Below are 21,166 nucleotides of genomic sequence, written 5' to 3'. Positions count from 1 at the left end.
CAAGCCCTACAGTAGGATACAACAGACCTTTAATCTAGAACAACCAAGCCCTACAGTAGGATACAACAGACCTTTAATCAACAGACCTTTAGAACAACCAAGCCCTACAGTAGGATACAACAGACCTTTAATCTAGAACAACCAAGCCCTTTAATCTAGAACAACCAAGCCCTAGGATACAACAGACCTTTAATCTAGAACAACCAAGCCCTACAGTAGGATACAACAGACCTTTAATCTAGAACAACCAAGCCCTACAGTAGGATTACAACAGACCTTTAATCTAGAACAACCAAGCCCTACAGTAGGATTACAACAGACCTTTAATCTAGAACAACCAAGCCCTACAGTAGGATACAACAGACCTTTAATCTAGAACAACCAAGCCCTACAGTAGGATACAACAGACCTTTAATCTAGAACAACCAAGCCCTACAGTAGGATAATCAGAACAGACCTTAGGATAATCTAGAACAACCAAGCCCTACAGTAGGATACAACAGACCTTTAATCTAGAACAACCAAGCCCTACAGTAGGATACAACAGACCTTTAATCTAGAACAACCAAGCCCTACAGTAGGATACAACAGACCTTTAATCTAGAACAACCAAGCCCTACAGTAGGATACAACAGACCTTTAATCTAGAACAACCAAGCCCTACAGTAGGATACAACAGACCTTTAATCTAGAACAACCAAGCCCTACAGTAGGATACAACAGACCTTTAATCTAGAACAACCAAGCCCTACAGTAGGATTACAACAGACCTTTAATCTAGAAACTTTAATCTAGAACAACCAAGCCCTACAGTAGGATACAACAGACCTTTAATCTAGAACAACCAAGCCCTACAGTAGGATACAACAGACCTTTAATCTAGAACAACCAAGCCCTACAGTAGGATACAACAGACCTTTAATCTAGAACAACCAAGCCCTACAGTAGGATACAACAGACCTTTAATTAAACAACCAAGCTAGAACCTTTAAGAACAACAAGCCCTACAGTAGGATACAACAGACCTTTAATCTAGAACAACCAAGCCCTACAGTAGGATACAACAGACCTTTAATCTAGAACAACCAAGCCCTACAGTAGGAACAACAGACCTTTAATCTAGAACAACCAATAGGATACAACAGACCTTTAATCTAGAACAACCAAGCCCTACAGTAGGATACAACAGACCTTTAATCTAGAACAACCAAGCCCTACAGTAGATACAACAGACCTTTAATCTAGAACAACCAAGCCCTACAGTAGGATACAACAGACCTTTAATCTAGAACAACCAAGCCCTACAGTAGGATACAACAGACCTTTAATCTAGAACAACCAAGCCCTACAGTAGGATACAACAGACCTTTAATCTAGAACAACCAAGCCCTACAGTAGGATACAACAGACCTTTAATCTAGAACAACCAAGCCCTACAGTAGGATACAACAGACCTTTAATCTAGAACAACTAGAAAGCCCTACAGTAGGATACAACAGACCTTTAATCTAGAACAACCAAGCCCTACAGTAGCATACAACAGACCTTTAATCTAGAACAACCAAGCCCTACAGTAGGATACAACAGACCTTTAATCTAGAACAACCAAGCCCTAGTAGATACAACAGACCTTTAATCTAGAACAACCAAGCCCTACAGTAGGATACAACAGACCTTTAATCTAGAACAACCAAGCCCTACAGTAGGATACAACAGACCTTTAATCTAGAACAACCAAGCCCTACAGTAGGATACAACAGACCTTTAATCTAGAACAACCAAGCCCTACAGTAGGATACAACAGACCTTTAATCTAGAACAACCAAGCCCTACAGTAGGATACAACAGACCTTTAATCTAGAACAAAGCCAAGCCCAGACCTTTAATCTAGAACAACCAAGCCCTACAGTAGCATACAACAGACCTTTAATCTAGAACAACCAAGCCCTACAGTAGGATACAACAGACCTTTAATCTAGAACAACCAAGCCCTACAGTAGGATACAACAGACCTTTAATCTAGAACAACCAAGCCCTACAGTAGGATACAACAGACCTTTAATCTAGAACAACCAAGCCCTACAGTAGGATACAACAGACCTTTAATCTAGAACAACCAAGAACAACCAAGCCCTACAGTAGGATACAACAGACCTTTAATCTAGAACAACCAAGCCCTACAGTAGGATACAACAGACCTTTAATCTAGAACAACCAAGCCCTACAGTAGGATACAACAGACCTTTAATCTAGAACAACCAAGCCCTACAGTAGGATTACAACAGACCTTTAATCTAGCCCTACAGTATTACAACAGACCTTTAATCTAGAACAACCAAGCCCTACAGTAGGATACAACAGACCTTTAATCTAGAACAACCAAGCCCTACAGTAGGATACAACAGACCTTTAATCTAGAACAACCAAGCCCTACAGTAGGATACAACAGACCTTTAATCTAGAACAACCAAGCCCTACAGTAGGATACAACAGACCTTTAATCTAGAACAACCAAGCCCTACAGTAGGATACAACAGACCTTTAATCAGAACAACCAAGCCCTACAGTAGGATACAACAGACCTTTAATCTAGAACAACCAAGCCCTACAGTAGGATACAACAGACCTTTAATCTAGAACAACCAAGCCCTACAGTAGGATACAACAGACCTTTAATCTAGAACAACCAAGCCCTACAGTAGGATACAACAGACCTTTAATCTAGAACAACCAAGCCCTACAGTAGGATACAACAGACCTTTAATCTAGAACAACCAAGCCCTACAGTAGGATACAACAGACCTTTAATCTAGAACAACCAAGCCCTACAGTAGGATACAACAGACCTTAATCTAGAACAACCAAGCCCTACAGTAGGATACAACAGACCTTTAATCTAGAACAACCAAGCCCTACAGTAGGATACAACAGACCTTTAATCTAGAACAATCTAGAACAACCAAGCCCTACAGTAGGATACAACAGACCTTTAATCTAGAACAACCAAGCCCTACAGTAGGATACAACAGACCTTTAATCTAGAACAACCAAGCCCTACAGTAGGATACAACAGACCTTTAATCTAGAACAACCAAGCCCTACAGTAGGATTACAACAGACCTTTAATCTAGAACAACCAAGCCCTACAGTAGGATACAACAGACCTTTAATCTAGAACAACCAAGCCCTACAGTAGGATACAACAGACCTTTAATCTAGAACAACCAAGCCCTACAGTAGGATACAGTACAACAGACCTTTAATCTTTAATCTAGAACAAAGCCAAGCCCTACAGTAGGATACAACAGACCTTTAAACAACCAAGCCCTCTAGAACAGTACAGTAGGATACAACAGACCTTTAATCTAGAACAGCCCTACAGTAGGATACAACAGACCTTTAATCTAGAACAACCAAGCCCTACAGTAGGATACAACAGACCTTTAATCTAGAACAAAGCCCTAAGTAGGATACCAGACCTTTAATCTAGAACAACCAAGCCCTAGTAGGATACAACAGACCTTTAATCTAGAACAACCAAGCCCTACAGTAGGATACAACAGACCTTTAATCTAGAACAACCAAGCCCTACAGTAGGATACAACAGACCTTTAATCTAGAACAACCAAGCCCTACAGTAGGATACAACAGACCTTTAATCTAGAACAACCAAGCCCTACAGTAGGATACAACAGACCTTTAATCTAGAACAACCAAGCCCTACAGTAGGATACAACAGACCTTTAATCTAGAACAACCAAGCCCTACAGTAGGATACAACAGACCTTTAATCTAGAACAACCAAGCCCTACAGTAGGATACAACAGACCTTTAATCTAGAACAACCAAGCCCTACAGTAGGATTACAACAGACCTTTAATCTAGAACAACAGACCTTTAATCTAGAACAACCAAGTAGGATACAACAGACCTTTAATCTAGAACAACCAAGCCCTAGTAGGATACAACAGACCTTTAATCTAGAACAACCAAGCCCTACAGTAGGATACAACAGACCTTTAATCTAGAACAACCAAGCCCTACAGTAGGATACAACAGACCTTTAATCTAGAACAACCAAGCCCTACAGTAGGATACAACAGACCTTTAATCTAGAACAACCAAGCCCTACAGTAGGATTACAACAGAGGATACCTTTAATCTAGAACAACCAAGCCCTACAGTAGGATACAACAGACCTTTAATCTAGAACAACCAAGCCCTACAGTAGGATACAACAGACCTTTAATCTAGATACAGTAGGATACCAGGAGCCTGTAGGATGACCTTTAATCTAGAACAACCAAGCCCTACAGTAGGATACAACAGACCTTTAATCTAGAACAACCAAGCCCTACAGTAGGATACATAAAGATACACAACAGAGCCTGAATGAGGAGCCCTAGCAGTAACAGATCCTTTAATCTAAACAACCAAGGTTCAAAATCATCACATTGAATGACTGGACCAGACTCTAATGTTTTGGACGATCGGTAGGCTACGTTTTACGTGTCTTTCAGGAACTTAGACTCATAATTTAAATTAGAATAATGATTGAACCTACACATCGATTACACAATCAATACGCTTCTTATTCCATCTTCAGCCTCAATGAATAATTGACGTAGCATATTTCAGAACTCGCTATGGTAACAAAGGAAATAAAGCCCCACAGTGGAGGTGTCATAGAGATTTACATGGTTCTTAAAACGTCACACCAGGGTCACGCCCACACGAAACACAGCCCTTAATAAGGATCAGACCCCTTTTTCCCCCCCCCAAATTCCTCCCAGAAAATGACCCAAATCTAACTGCCGGTAGCTCAGGACCTGAAGCAAGGATATGCATATTCTTCATACCATTTGAAAGGAAGTTGAAGTTTGTGGAAATGTGAAATTAATGTAGGAGACTGTAACTCATTAGATCTGGTAAAAGATAACACAAAGATATATATATATTTTTTTGCATCATCATCTTTTAAATGCAAGAGAAAGGCCATAGTGTACTATTCCAGGTTAGGCACAATTTAGATTTTGTCCACTAGATGGCAGCAGTGTATGTGCAAAGTCTTAGACTGATTCAATGAACAATTGCATTTCTGTATGTACATGTATTAAATGGAGGAGTTGTGCCCCTGATAGGACTTACACAGACACAGCTTCTTGTTGGACTGACCTACAACAGGTATTAATGGAGGAGTTGGTAACCATAGAATAGAATATGCCTTTTGGGTTTAATCAGTAACAGTTATTTGTTATTTTAAGGGGTAGATCAGCTTTAATATCAAATCTAATGTTATTAGTCAAATGCACCAAATACAACAGGTGAAGACTTTACAGTGAAATGCTTACGAGCCCCTAACCAACAATTCAGTCATTTACAGAAAATGTAAAATAAGAAAAATAAATAAAAGTAACAAGTAATTAAAGAACAGCAGTAAAATAACAATAGTGAGACCATATACAAGGGGTTACCAGTACAGAGTCAATGTGGAGGCTATATACAGGAGGTACCAGTACAGAGTCAATGTGGAGGCTATATACAGGGGTTACCAGTACAGAGTCAATGTGGAGGCTATATACAGGAGGTACCAGTACAGAGTCAATGTGGAGGCTATATACAGGAGGTACCAGTACAGAGTCAATGTGGAGGCTATATACAGAAGGTACCAGTACAGAGTCAATGTGGAGGCTATATACAAGGGGTTACCAGTACAGAGTCAATGTGGAGGCTATATACAGGAGGTACCAGTACAGAGTCAATGTGGAGGCTATATACAGGGGTACCAGTACAGAGTCAATGTGGAGGCTATATACAGGGGGTACCAGTACAGAGTCAATGTGGAGACTATATACAGGGGGTAACAGTACAGAGTCAATGTGCAGGGGCACCGGTTAGTCGAGGTAATATGTACATGTAGGTAGAGTTATTAAAGTGAATATGCACGGACGATTATAACAGAGAGTAGCAGCAGTGTAAAAGGGGGAAGGGGGGGGGCAATGCAAATCGTCTGGGAAGCCATTAGATGTTCAGGAGTCTTATGGCTTGGACCTAGACTTGGCGCTCCGGTAAGGCTTGCCGTGTGGTAGTAGAGACAAGAGTCTATGACTAGGGTGGCTGGAGTCTTTGACCATTTTTTGGTCCTTCCTCTGACACCGCCTGGTTTAGAGGTCCTGGATGGCAAGAAGCTTGGCCCCGGTGATGTACTGGGCCGTACGCACTGCCCTCTGTAGTGCCTTGCAGTCGGAGGCCGAGCAGTTGCCATACCAGGCAGTGATTCAACCATTTAGGATGCTCTCTATGGTGCAGCTGTAAAACCTATTGAGGATCTGAGGACTCATGTCAAAACTTTTCAGTCTCCTGAGGGGGAATAGGCTTTCTCGTGCCCTCTTCACGACTGTCTGTTCTATGTCCTACTGTTCAGCAGCCTACATCCTTATCTCCTGTGTGTACTCTCTTATGTCTTCTCATGTGACCCAACCAGGAAAAACTCTTTTCACATTGGGAGCAGTGGTATGGCTTCTCCCCTGTGTGGATTATCTCATGCTGTTTCAATTGTCCTTTCAGCTTAAAACTCTTTCCACACTGGGAGCAATGATGAGGCTTCTCCCCTGTGTGTATTCTATCATGTATTTTCAGGCTCGCTAACAAGGAAAAATTATTTCCACACTTAGAGCATTGGAAAGATTTATCTCGCTTCTCACCTGTGTGTATTCTCTCATGCTCTTTCAGGTATTCTTTCCGGTTAAAACTCTTTCCACACTGGGAGCAGTGATGAGGTTTTTCCCCTGTGTGTATCATCTCATGTCTTTTCAGGCACCCTAATGAGAAAAAACTCTTTCCACACTGGGAGCAGTGATGAGGCTTCTCTCCTGTGTGTGTCCTCTCATGTCTTTTCATGCTCGCTAACAAGGAAAACACTTTCCACACTGGAAGCATTGGAAAGGCTTCTCCCCTGTGTGTATTCTCTCATGTCGTTTCAGACACCTTAACTGGTTAAACATCATTCCACAGTGGGAGCAGTGGTGTCGTCTTGTTGGTTTGGACGTCTCTGGTTTCTCAGAGTCTGGTCTTTCTCCTGCCAAAGACAAGAGTGTTTATTTAAATAGAGACCTGAATGACACCTCCACAACTCTCTTGCTAGGAGGTTGAATCCAAATCACATGCCTCAATAACCATAGGCCAGTTTACAAAAAAAGTCTTGGTGTAATTTGAAAATCAAAAGACGTGGAGTTCCAACTAGAATCCTGATCTCATGGAATGTCATGATGTCATAATCAGAGCTCTATAATAATAGATAATGTCATGTTGAGGCTGAACAGAGCTCTATAATAATAGATAATGTCATGTCTTTAGGCTGAACAGAGCTCTATAATAATAGATAATGTCATGTTGAGGCTGAACAGAGCTCTATAATAATAGATAATGTCATGTCTTTAGGCTGAACAGAGCTCTATAATAATAGATAATGTCATGGTTACAGGCTGATCAGAGCTCTATAATAATAGATAATGTCATGGTTACAGGTTGAACAGAGCTCTATAATAATAGATAATGTCATGGTTACAGGCTGAACAGAGCTCTATAATAATAGATAATGTCATGGTTACAGGTTGAACAGAGCTCTATAATAATAGATAATGTCATGGTTACAGGCTGAACAGAGCTCTATAATAATAGATAATGTCATGGTTACAGGTTGAACAGAGCTCTATAATAATAGATAATGTCATGGTTACAGGCTGAACAGAGCTCTATAATAATAGATAATGTCATGGTTACAGGTTGAACAGAGCTCTATAATAATAGATAATGTCATGGTTACAGGCTGAACAGAGCTCTATAATAATAGATAATGTCATGTTTATAGGCTGAGCAGAGCTCTATAATAATAGATAATATCATGGTTACAGGCTGAACAGAGCTCCATAATAATAGATAATGTCATGTTTATAGGCTGAACAGAGCTCTATAATAATGGATATTGTGGACTACAGTATTTCAATCAATGTCATAGGCTGCATTATATCCATTGTTATGAATGTAGGTTCGCCAGGTTCGATCCCAGGCGGAGAAAATAAAGGAAACCAACTAAGTGTCGTAACTGCCAATATAAAGGAAACCCCAACATAAAGTGTGTTGAGCGTTGGGCCCCGACAACGGCTTCAGTGTGCCTTGGCCTTTAGGACATTAAACACTTCATTAGATTTGTTTGGAAAATACTCTTCATGGCTTGCTTTCCTCATATTTAAATGAGTAGGAATTAGGCTTTTGGTTCCCAAATGACAAGGTGGGCTTTTTCTAATGTCATTTCTGTCTTCATAATGCTTTGCTCAACTGTAAGGTTTGTTCAAATTTCACATCTGATTTTTCAATATTGCTATTGTTCCTTCTCTCTCGCTCTCATTATTACTGGAGGGTTCCCATGTTTTAGGTTATTCAGAAACAACGTCTAACTTTCTGATAAAGCCTCGAACTCAAAAGTACTGAGTAAAGGGTCTGAATACTTTCCGAATGTACAGTAAACTAGTGTTTTTCCAATGTTGTATCTGTCATATGGGCATGTTATTTATTTTACCTTTATTTAACTAGGCAAGTCAGTTAAGAACAAATTCTTATTTTCAATGACGGCCTAGGAACAGTGGGTTAACTGCCTGTTCAGGGGCAGAACGACAGATTTGTACCATGGCAGCTCGGGGGTTTGAACTTGCAACCTTCCGGTTACTAACCACTAGGCTACCCTGCCGTTATACATTACAATGTTAATGACAGTGGAATAGGGATGTACTGGTGGCAGACGTGACACATTTTCTATCATCCGATTTCGCTTCAGCATTTACTGTAATATAGAATTATCAATTATCTTAACCCATATTTTAAATTGGCAGAATATGGTCATCACACTGGATAAATAATATACTGAAAACATATCAGACTCAATTAGATCGTCCTGTGTGTCATGAAATCATAAACACATCTTGGATTGATAATTTAACATTTCCTAAACATTATTAGGCTACTGTAGCCTCAGTCTACCCGTGATGTCAAAGCAATTTTATGATAAGGTGCGGAAATGAACTAAACGATTTGGTATCACTTTGATTATGGAAGATTGAAAAAGTGTGCGTGAAACGGTTTGTTTGGAATAATTTGTAGCTGTCGTTTCTTTCTGAGCATTAGAGAACATCCTAATCAGTTTCCCCTCCCAGAAAACACGCTGGAACCGTAAAGTGTTTGTTCCACTGTTTTTAAAACAGCACCTACTGGTGTTAATCAGATCTCCAGTCTTCCCTTCCTCCTCCAACGGGACAGTAATCTCCTCCTCCTTCATTCCAAAAACTGCATCCTCCTCTTTCACTCTTAAATATTCTTCCTCTTCTTTCACTGTAAATTCTTCCTCTTTCACGTCTTTCTCCTCTTCTTTCACTGTAACAGCCTCATCCTCTACTTCTTGTTTAACTGTAACAGCCTCCTCTTCCTTCTCCTCTTTTACGGGGGCTTCTTTCTCCTCTTCTTTAGCAGGGAGGGAGTAGCTTAGTGAGCTCATGGTCGAGGATGTTAGAAAGATAGTTAGCATTAGCCGAGTGTTACTTAGCTAAACACGTAAATAGTACATTAAATAGAGTAACTAGTAAATACGCATTAAGTGTGTTTAAAACACCGAGGATAAAATGAACAAAAATGGCCTAAAGCGCTTAAATGTTGTGGTTTTATGTTGGCTAGCACGCTACCGAGGTGGATGAATTGATGTTGTAGAAAAAAACTTCCCCGTCCACTACATTATACGTCACGAATGAAGCATCACCTGCTGACCACTCCATCTGCTGACTGGAGTGGGTAACACAGTTGAACAAAAACAATATTCTGGCAAAACAATGTAAACAAATCATTGTTAAATAACCAGTTCTCTTACTTCTTACAGATAATACTTTCCTCTACGCAAATGTATAGGCTGAATAGGGAAAGGTACATTATTAACAAACATGTTACGAATCAACCCTGTTACAAATAAGCCCTGTTATGAAAACCCTGTTATGGTAAACCCTGTTATGGTAAACCCTGTTATTGGAAAACCCTGTTATAAGAAACCCTGTTATGATAACACCTGTTATGGTAAACCCTGTTACGGCAAACCCTGTTATGAGAAAACCTGCACCCCCCCCCATAAATGACTACAGCTTTATACCCGAACACGTTTTTAAAGGTGACATCAGTAATGGCGAGAAACAATAAGAAACTCCCACACTGCTCCTGAAAGTGTCACCGCTCTCAATTAAACGTATCGGCGGTGAGGCCTTCCTCACAGCTTTTGTGAGTTAAAACAAAAATTAGCACCCGTATTTAGACATAGCCACACCCACATCCGTTCCACGCATCCAATGGGGTTGGAGTCGAGGGAAAACAAGCATCACGAAAGAAGTGCTACCAAATATAACAATGTGCATTTCATAAATATTCTAATCCAGCGTGAACATAACACTTAATAAACACGTCAACATAACATATCACTTTATAAACACGTCAACATAACATATCACTTTATAAACACGTCAACATAACACTTAATAAACACGTCTGTGAAACCACAACGAGGACATCGACCTATCAAGGACGTTTCCACAAATCATTGGGTACAGCGCAGGAAAGAAACGTCAGAGTCGGCTGAAGCGGTGTGGCGGCATCAATTCATGTTCACATTTACAACATAACATAACATGGGCATCACATCATTAAGACCTTTAGGGAATCATGTCTGGAGGGTGAAAATACCAAAACATTCTCTTTTACTCAGTGTTATTTATATCACCTCCCCTGTCTGATATCTAGACTTTCTCTACGCCACAAAATCTAAAAAAGGTAGATGTTTTTGGTCATTTAAATGTTCTGGATAATCCCTGTCGTTTCTTCTAGTTTAAATTTTATGTTCACAAATTATGTTTGAGAGACAGAGGTTTTACCAACATAACACAACCCACAACACAACCCACAACATAACACAGCCCACTACATAACACAGCCCACAACATAACATAACATAACACAGCCCACAACATAACACAGCCCACAACATAACACAGCCCACAACATAACACAACCCACAACATAACACAGCCCACTACATAACACAGCCCACAACATAACACAACATAACACAACATAACACAACATAACACAGCCCACAACATAACACAGCCCACAACATAACACAACATAACACAACATAACACAACATAAAACAGCCCACTACATAACACAGCCCACAACATAACACAACATAACACAGCCCACAACATAACACAGCCCACTACATAACACAGCCCACAACACAACACAACATAACACAGCCCACAACATAACACAACACAACACAACACAACACAACACAACACAACACAACACAACACAACATAACACAACATAACACAGCCCACAACATAACACAACATAACACAACATAACACAGCCCACAACATAACACAGCCCACAACATAACACAACATAACACAGCCCACAACATAACACAACATAACACAACATAACACAACCCACAACATAACACAACATAACACAGCCCACAACATAACACAACATAACACAGCCCACAACATAACACAACATAACACAGCCCACAACATAACACAACATAACACAGTCCACAACATAACACAACAGAACACAACACAGCCCACAACATAGCACAGCCCACAACATAACACAACATAACACAACATAACACAACCCACAACCTAACACAACATAACACAGCCCACAACATAACACAACATAACACAGCCCACAACATAACACAACATAACACAGCCCACAACATAACACAACATAACACAGTCCACAACAGAACACAACACAGCCCACAACATAGCACAGCCCACAACATAACACAGCCCACAACATAACACAGCCCACAACATAACACAACCCACAACACAACATAACACAGCCCACAACATAACACAACCCACTACATAACACAGCCCACAACATAACACAACATAACACAGCCCACTACATAACACAGCCCACTACATAACACAACCCACAACATAACACAGCCCACAACATAACACAGCCCACAACACAACATAACACAGCCCACAACAAAACACGGCCCACAACATAACACAGCCCACAACATAACACAGCCCACAACATAACACAGCCCACAACATAACATAACACAACATAACACAGCCCACTACATAACACAGCCCACAACATAACACAGCCCACAACATAACACAGCCCACAACATAACACAGCCCACAACACAACACAGCCCACAACATAACACAACATAACACAGCCCACAACATAACACAACATAACACAGCCTACAACACAACACAGTCCACAACAGAACACAACAGAACACAACACAGCCCACAACATAGCACAGCCCACAACATAACACAGCCCACAACATAACACAGCCCACAACACAACACAGCCCACAACACAACACAGCCCACAACATAACACAGCCCACAACATAACACAACATAACACAGCCCACAACAAAACACAGCCCACAACATAACATAACACAACATAACACAGCCCACTACATAACACAGCCCACAACATAACACAGCCCACAACATAACACAGCCCACAACATAACACAGCCCACAACATAACACAGCCCACAACATAACACAGCCCACAACATAACACAGCCCACAACATAACACAGCCCACAACATAACACAGCCCACAACACAACATAACACAGCCCACAACATAACACAGCCCACAACAAAACACAACATAACACAGCCCACAACATAACACAACATAACACAACATAACACAACATAACACAGCCCACAACATAACACAGCCCACAACATAACATAACACAACATAACACAGCCCACTACATAACACAGCCCACAACATAACACAGCCCACAACATAACACAACCCACAACACAGCCCACAACACAACACAACCCACTACATAACACAGCCCACAACACAACCCACAACATAACACAGCCCACAACACAACCCACAACATAACACAGCCCACAACATAACACAACATAACACAGCCCACAACATAACACAACATAACACAACATAACACAGCCCACAACATAACACAACATAACACAGCCCACAACATAACACAGCCCACAACATAACACAGCCCACATCATAACACAACATAACACAGCCCACAACACAACACAGCCCACAACATAACACAGCCCACAACACAACACAGCCCACAACACAACACAACATAACACAACATAACACAGCCCACAACATAACACAGCCCACAACATAACACAGCCCACAACATAACACAGCCCACAACACAACACAGCCCACTACATAACACAACATAACACAGCCCACAACACAACACAGCCCACAACATAACACAACATAACACAGCCCACAACATAACACAGCCCACAACATAACACTACATAACACAGCCCACAACATAACACAGCCCACAACACAACACAGCCCACAACATAACACGGCCCACTACATAACACAGCCCACAACATAACACAGCCCACAACATAACACAACATAACACAGCCCACAACACAACACAGCCCACAACATAACACAGCCCACTACATAACACAGCCCACAACATAACACAACACAACATAACACAGCCCACAACATAACACAGCCCACAACATAACACAGCCCACAACATAACACAACATAGCACAACATAACACAACCCACAACATAACACAGCCCACAACACAACACAACATAACACAGCCCACAACATAACACAGCCCACAACATAACACAACATAACACAGCCCACAACATAACACAACATAACACAGCCCACAACATAACACAGCCCACAACACAACACAGCCCATAACACAACATAACACAACCCACAACACAACATAACACAGCCCACAACATAACACAGCCCACAACATAACACAACACAGCCCACAACACAACACAGCCCATAACACAACATAACACAACCCACAACACAACATAACACAGCCCACAACATAACACAGCACAGCCCACAACATAACACAACACAACATAACACAGCCCACAACATAACACAGCCCACAACATAACACAACATAACACAACCCACAACATAACACAGCCCACAACACAACACAGCCCACAACATAACACAGCCCACAACATAACACAACATAACACAGCCCACAACATAACACAACATAACACAGCCCACAACATAACACAGCCCACAACACAACACAGCCCATAACACAACATAACACAACCCACAACACAACATAACACAGCCCACAACACAACACAGCCCACAACATAACACAGCCCACAACATAACACAACATAACACAACCCACAACATAACACAGCCCACAACATAACACAACATAACACAACCCACAACATAACACAGCCCACAACATAACACAACCCACAACACAACACAGCCCACAACATAACACAACATAACACAGCCCACAACACAACACAGCCCACAACATAACACAGCCCACAACATAACACAGCCCACAACATAACACAACATAACACAGCCCACAACACAACACAGCCCACAACATAACACAGCCCACAACATAACACAACATAACACAGCCCACAACACAACACAGTCCACAACATAACACTACATAACACAACATAACACAGCCCACAACATAACACAGCCCACAACATAACACAGCCCACAACACAACACAGCCCACAACATAACACAGCCCACAACACAACACAGCCCACAACATAACACAACATAACACAGCCCACAACATAACACAGCCCACAACATAACACAGCCCACAACATAACACAGCCCACAACATAACACAACATAACACAGCCCACAACATAACACAGCCCACAACAAAACACAGCCCACAACATAACACAGCCCACTACATAACACAGCCCACAACATAACACAGCCCACAACATAACACAACACAACCCACAACATAACACAGCCCACAACATAACACAACACAACACAGCCCACAACACAACACAGCCCATAACACAACATAACACAACCCACAACACAACATAACACAACCCACAACATAACACAGCCCACAACATAACACAGCCCACAACATAACACAACATAACACAGCCCACAACATAACACAACATAAGACAGCCCACAACATAACACAACATAACACAGCCCACAACATAACACAGCCCACAACATAACACAGCCCACAACATAACACAACATAACACAGCCCACAACATAACACAACATAACACAACCCACAACATAACACAGCCCACAACATAACACAGCCCACAACATAACACAACATAACACAGCCCACAACATAACACAACATAACACAACCCACAACATAACACAGCCCACAACAAAACACAGCCCACAACATAACACAGCCCACTACATAACACAGCCCACAACATAACACAGCCCACAACATAACACAACATAACACAACCCACAACATAACACAGCCCACAACATAACACAGCCCACAACATAACACAACATAACACAGCCCACAACATAACACAACATAACACAGCCCACAACATAACACAGCCCACAACATAACACAACATAACACAGCCCACAACATAACACAGCCCACAACATAACACAACATAACACAGCCCATAACACAACACAACATAACACAGCCCATAACATAACACAACATAACACAGCCCACAACATAACACAGCCCACAGCACAACACAGCCCACAACATAACACAGCCCATAACACAACATAACACAACATAACACAGCCCACAACATAACACAGCCCACAACATAACACAGCCCACAACATAACACAGCCCACAACATAACACAGCCCACAACACAACACAGCCCACAACACAACACAGCCCACAACATAACACAGCCCACAACACAACACAGCCCACAACACAACACAACATAACACAGCCCACAACATAACACAACACAGCCCACAACATAACACAACATAACACAGCCCACAACATAACACAGCCCACAACATAACACAACATAACACAACATAACACAGCCCACAACATAACACAGCCCACAACACAACACAGCCCACAACATAACACAACATAACACAGCCCACAACATAACACAACATAACATAACACAACACAGCCCACAACATAACACAACATAACACAGCCCACAACATAACACAGCCCACAACATAACACAACATAACACAACACAACACAGCCCACAACATAACACAACATAACACAGCCCACAACATAACACAACATAACACAACACAACACAGCCCACAACATAACACAACATAACACAACACAACACAGCCCACAACATAACACAACATAACACAACACAACACAGCCCACTACATAACACAGCCCACAACATAACACAGCCCACAACATAACACAACACAACACAGCCCACAACATAACACAACACAACACAGCCCACAACATAACACTACATAACACAGCCCACAACACAACACAGCCCACAACATAACACAGCCCACAACACAACACAGCCCACAACACAACACAGCCCACAACACAACACAGCCCACAACATAACACAACATAACACAGCCCACTACATAACACAACATAACACAGCCCACAACATAACACAACATAACAACATAACACACAACATAACACAGCCCACTACATAACACAGCCCACAACATAACACAACATAACACAGCCCGCAACATAACACAACATAACACAGCCCACTACATAACACAACATAACACAGCCCACAACATAACACAACATAACACAGCCCAAAACATAACACAACATAACACAACATAACACAACATAACACAGCCCACAACATAACACAACTCACAACATGGGTGGAGGATCACATAATAATGCCCTTCATTTGTAACTGTTTATCCTGTTTTGTTGGCATATTGTTGCAATGTGCGCAGCCTTATATTTATAACAGCCTTAGACTTTTGGACCTACTGATTGAAAAGTTAATTTATTTATTTATTTTTACTATTTTTTCTACATTGTAGAATAATAGTGAAGACATCAACACTATAAAATAACAGATATGGAATCATGTAATAACCAAAAACAAAGTGTTAAACAAATCAAAATACATTTTATATTCTTCGAAGTTGCCACCCTTTGCCTTGATGACTCGACCAGCTTCATGAGGTAGTCACCTGGAATGCATTTCAATGAACAGGTGTGCCTTGTTTAAAGTTCATTTGTGAAATTTCTTAATGCGTTTTGAGCCAATCAGTTGTGTTGTGACAAGGTAGGGGTGGTATACAGAAGATAGCCAGCCCTATTGGGTAAAAGACCAAGTCCATATTATGGCAAGAACAGCTCAAATAAGCAAAGAGAAACGACAGTCCATCATTACTTTAAGACATGAAGGTCAGTCCATCATTACTTTAAGACATGAAGGTCAGTCCATCATTACTTTAAGACATGAAGGTCAGTCCATCATTACTTTAAGACATGAAGGTCAGTCCATCATTACTTTAAGACATGAAGGTCAGTCCATCATTACTTTAAGACATGAAGGTCAGTCCATCATTACTTTAAGACATGAAGGTCAGTCCATCATTACTTTAAGACATGAAGGTCAGTCCATCATTACTTTAAGACATGAAGGTCAGTCCATCATTACTTTAAGACATGAAGGTCAGTCCATCATTACTTTAAGACATGAAGGTCAGTCCATCATTACTTTAAGACATGAAGGTCAGTCCATCATTACTTTAAGACATGAAGGTCAGTCCATCATTACTTTAAGACATGAAGGTCAGTCCATCATTACTTTAAGACATGAAGGTCAGTCCATCATTACTTTAAGACATGAAGGTCAGTCCATCATTACTTTAAGACATGAAGGTCAGTCCATCATTACTTTAAGACATGAAGGTCAGTCCATCATTACTTTAAGACATGAAGGTCAGTCCATCATTACTTTAAGACATGAAGGTCAGTCCATCATTACTTTAAGACATGAAGGTCAGTCCATCATTACTTTAAGACATGAAGGTCAGTCCATCATTACTTTAAGACATGAAGGTCAGTCCATCATGACTTTAAGACATGAAGGTCAGTCCATCATTACTTTAAGACATGAAGGTCAGTCCATCATTACTTTAAGACATGAAGGTCAGTCCATCATTACTTTAAGACATGAAGGTCAGTCCATCATTACTTTAAGACATGAAGGTCAGTCCATCATTACTTTAAGACATGAAGGTCAGTCCATCATTACTTTAAGACATGAAGGTCAGTCCATCATTACTTTAAGACATGAAGGTCAGTCCATCATTACTTTAAGACATGAAGGTCAGTGAATCCAGAACATGTCAACCATTAAAGGAAAAGAGAAAAACAATAAATATTCTCAGTCAAAAACAACAGTCAGAACAAAGCCTCTATATTCTCTCATGAAAAACTCCCTAGAAAGGCCAAAACCTAGGAAGAAACCTAGAGAGGAACCAGGCTATGTGGGGTGGCCAGTCCTCTTCTGGCTGTGCCGGGTGGAGATTATAACAGAGCCTCTATATTCTCTCATGAAAAACTCCCTAGAAAGGCCAAAACCTAGGAAGAAACCTAGAGAGGAACCAGGCTATGTGGGGTGGGCAGTCCTCTTCTGGCTGTGCCGGGTGGAGATTATAACAGAGCCTCTATATTCTCTCATGAAAAACTCCCTAGAAAGGCCAAAACCTAGGAAGAAACCTAGAGAGGAACCAGGCTATGTGGGGTGGCCAGTCCTCTTCTGGCTGTGCCGGGTGGAGATTATAACAGAGCCTCTATATTCTCTCATGAAAAACTCCCTAGAAAGGCCAAAACCTAGGAAGAAACCTAGAGAGGAACCAGGCTATGTGGGGTGGCCAGTCCTCTTCTGGCTGTGCCGGGTGGAGATTATAACAGAGCCTCTATATTCTCTCATGAAAAACTCCCTAGAAAGGCCAAAACCTAGGAAGAAACCTAGAGAGGAACCAGGCTATGTGGGGTGGCCAGTCCTCTTCTGGCTGTGCCGGGTGGAGATTATAACAGAGCCTCTATATTCTCTCATGAAAAACTCCCTAGAAAGGCCAAAACCTAGGAAGAAACCTAGAGAGGAACCAGGCTATGTGGGGTGGCCAGTCCTCTTCTGGCTGTGCCGGGTGGAGATTATAACAGAGCCTCTATATTCTCTCATGAAAAACTCCCTAGAAAGGCCAAAACCTAGGAAGAAACCTAGAGAGGAACCAGGCTATGTGGGGTGGCCAGTCCTCTTCTGGCTGTGCCGGGTGGAGATTATAACAGAGCCTCTATATTCTCTCATGAAAAACTCCCTAGAAAGGCCAAAACCTAGGAAGAAACCTAGAGAGGAACCAGGCTATGTGGGGTGGCCAGTCCTCTTCTGGCTGTGCCGGGTGGAGATTATAACAGAGCCTCTATATTCTCTCATGAAAAACTCCCTAGAAAGGCCAAAACCTAGGAAGAAACCTAGAGAGGAACCAGGCTATGTGGGGTGGCCAGTCCTCTTCTGGCTGTGCCGGGTGGAGATTATAACAGAGCCTCTATATTCTCTCATGTGATTTCAGGTCCTCTAACACACATCAAGAAAAGCTTGATGATGAGTTGGTTATTTGAATCAACTGTGCACTAGGGCACAAACCAAACCCTCGCCCAGAAAACACATCCACAAACACAATCCTTTATAATACATGCAGGAGGGAAAACACTGGAAAGTCTAGACACATTCCGAGTGTCTGGGAACTACTGACCCATCATGTATTGGGCCTTCATCTGTCCTATGTCCCACTGTTCAGCCCACATCTGTCCCACTGTTCAGTCTATATCTGTCCTATGTCCCACTGTTCAGCCTACATCTGTCCTATGTCCCACTGTTCAGCCTACATCTGTCCTATGAGCCACTGTTCAGCCTATATCTGTCCTATGTCCCACTGTTCAGTCTATATCTGTCCTATGTCCCACTGTTCAGTCTATATCTGTCCTATGTCCTACTGTTCAGCCTACATCTGTCCTATGTCCCACTGTTCAGCCTACATCTGTCCTATGTCCCACTGTTCAGCCTACATCTGTCCTATGTCCCACTGTTCAGTCTATATCTGTCCTATGTCCCACTGTTCAGCCTATATCTGTCCCACTGTTCAGCCTACATCTGTCCCACTGTTCAGCCCACATCTGTCCTATGTCCCACTGTTCAGCCTACATCTGTCCCACTGTTCAGCCCACATCTGTCCTATGTCCCACTGTTCAGCCTACATCTGTCCTATGTCCCACTGTTCAGCCTATATCTGTCCCACTGTTCAGCCTACATCTGTCCTATGACCCACTGTTCAGTCTATATCTGTCCTATGACACACTGTTCAGCCTACATCTGTCCTATGTCCCACTGTTCAGCCTACATCTGTCCTATGTCCCACTGTTCAGCCTACATCTGTCCCACTGTTCAGCCTACATCTGTCCTATGTCCCACTGTTCAGTCTATATCTGTCCTATGTCCCACTGTTCAGCCTACATCTGTCCTATGTCCCACTGTTCAGCCTACATCTGTCCTATGTTCCACTGTTCAGCCCACATCTGTCCCACTGTTCAGCCTACATCTGTCCTATGTCCCACTGTTCAGCCTACATCTGTCCTATGTCCCACTGTTCAGCCTACATCTGTCCTATGTTCCACTGTTCAGCCCACATCTGTCCCACTGTTCAGCCTACATCTGTCCTATGTCCCACTGTTCAGCCTACATCTGTCCTATGTTCCACTGTTCAGCCTACATCTGTCCTATGTCCCACTGTTCAGCCTTCATCTGTCCTATGTTCCACTGTTCAGCCCACATCTGTCCCACTGTTCAGCCCACATCTGTCCCACTGTTCAGCCTACACCTGTCCCACTGTTCAGCCTACATCTGTCCTATGTCCCACTGTTCAGCCTTCACCTGTCCTATGTCCCACTGTTCAGTCTATATCTGTCCTATGTCCCACTGTTCAGCCCACATCTGTCCTATGTTCCACTGTTCAGCCTACATCTGTCCTATGTCCCACTGTTCAGCCTACATCTGTCCCACTGTTCAGCCTTCACCTGTCCTATGTTCCACTGTTCAGCCTTCACCTGTCCTATGTCCCACTGTTCAGCCTACATCT

At 42.0% G+C, this 21,166-nt stretch overlaps 1 protein-coding gene across 1 annotated transcript; it reads right to left on the bottom strand.

Moving 5' to 3' along the window:
- Positions 1-6,905: 6,905 nt before the first annotated feature.
- Positions 6,906-9,721, bottom strand: LOC124020186 (zinc finger protein 436-like). The gene is made up of 2 exons (XM_046335519.1): positions 9,265-9,721; positions 6,906-7,078 (listed from the first exon to the last, which is right to left on the bottom strand). Exons 1-2 carry the CDS (start codon positions 9,575-9,577, stop codon positions 6,906-6,908), a joined length of 486 nt encoding a protein of 161 aa, XP_046191475.1. The 5' UTR covers positions 9,578-9,721.
- Between the last annotated feature and the right edge of the window lie 11,445 nt (positions 9,722-21,166).

Source organism: Oncorhynchus gorbuscha, unplaced genomic scaffold, assembly GCF_021184085.1.
Source record: "Oncorhynchus gorbuscha isolate QuinsamMale2020 ecotype Even-year unplaced genomic scaffold, OgorEven_v1.0 Un_scaffold_766, whole genome shotgun sequence".
Taxonomy (NCBI): Eukaryota; Metazoa; Chordata; class Actinopteri; order Salmoniformes; family Salmonidae; genus Oncorhynchus; species Oncorhynchus gorbuscha.
The sequence above is the reverse complement of the archived record's forward strand: the minus strand, read 5'-3'. Positions and strand labels throughout refer to the sequence as shown.

What these genes read in the sequence shown, in the direction of transcription:
- LOC124020186 (XM_046335519.1), bottom strand. Translation starts at nt 9,577, where the DNA reads ATGCTAACTATCTTTCTAACATCCTCGACCATGAGCTCACTAAGCTAC. An exon ending in TGGAGATCTGATTAACACCA is followed by an intron (nt 7,079 to 9,264) that starts GTAGGTGCTGTT and finishes TGTCTTTGGCAG; the next exon opens with GAGAAAGACCAGACTCTGAG.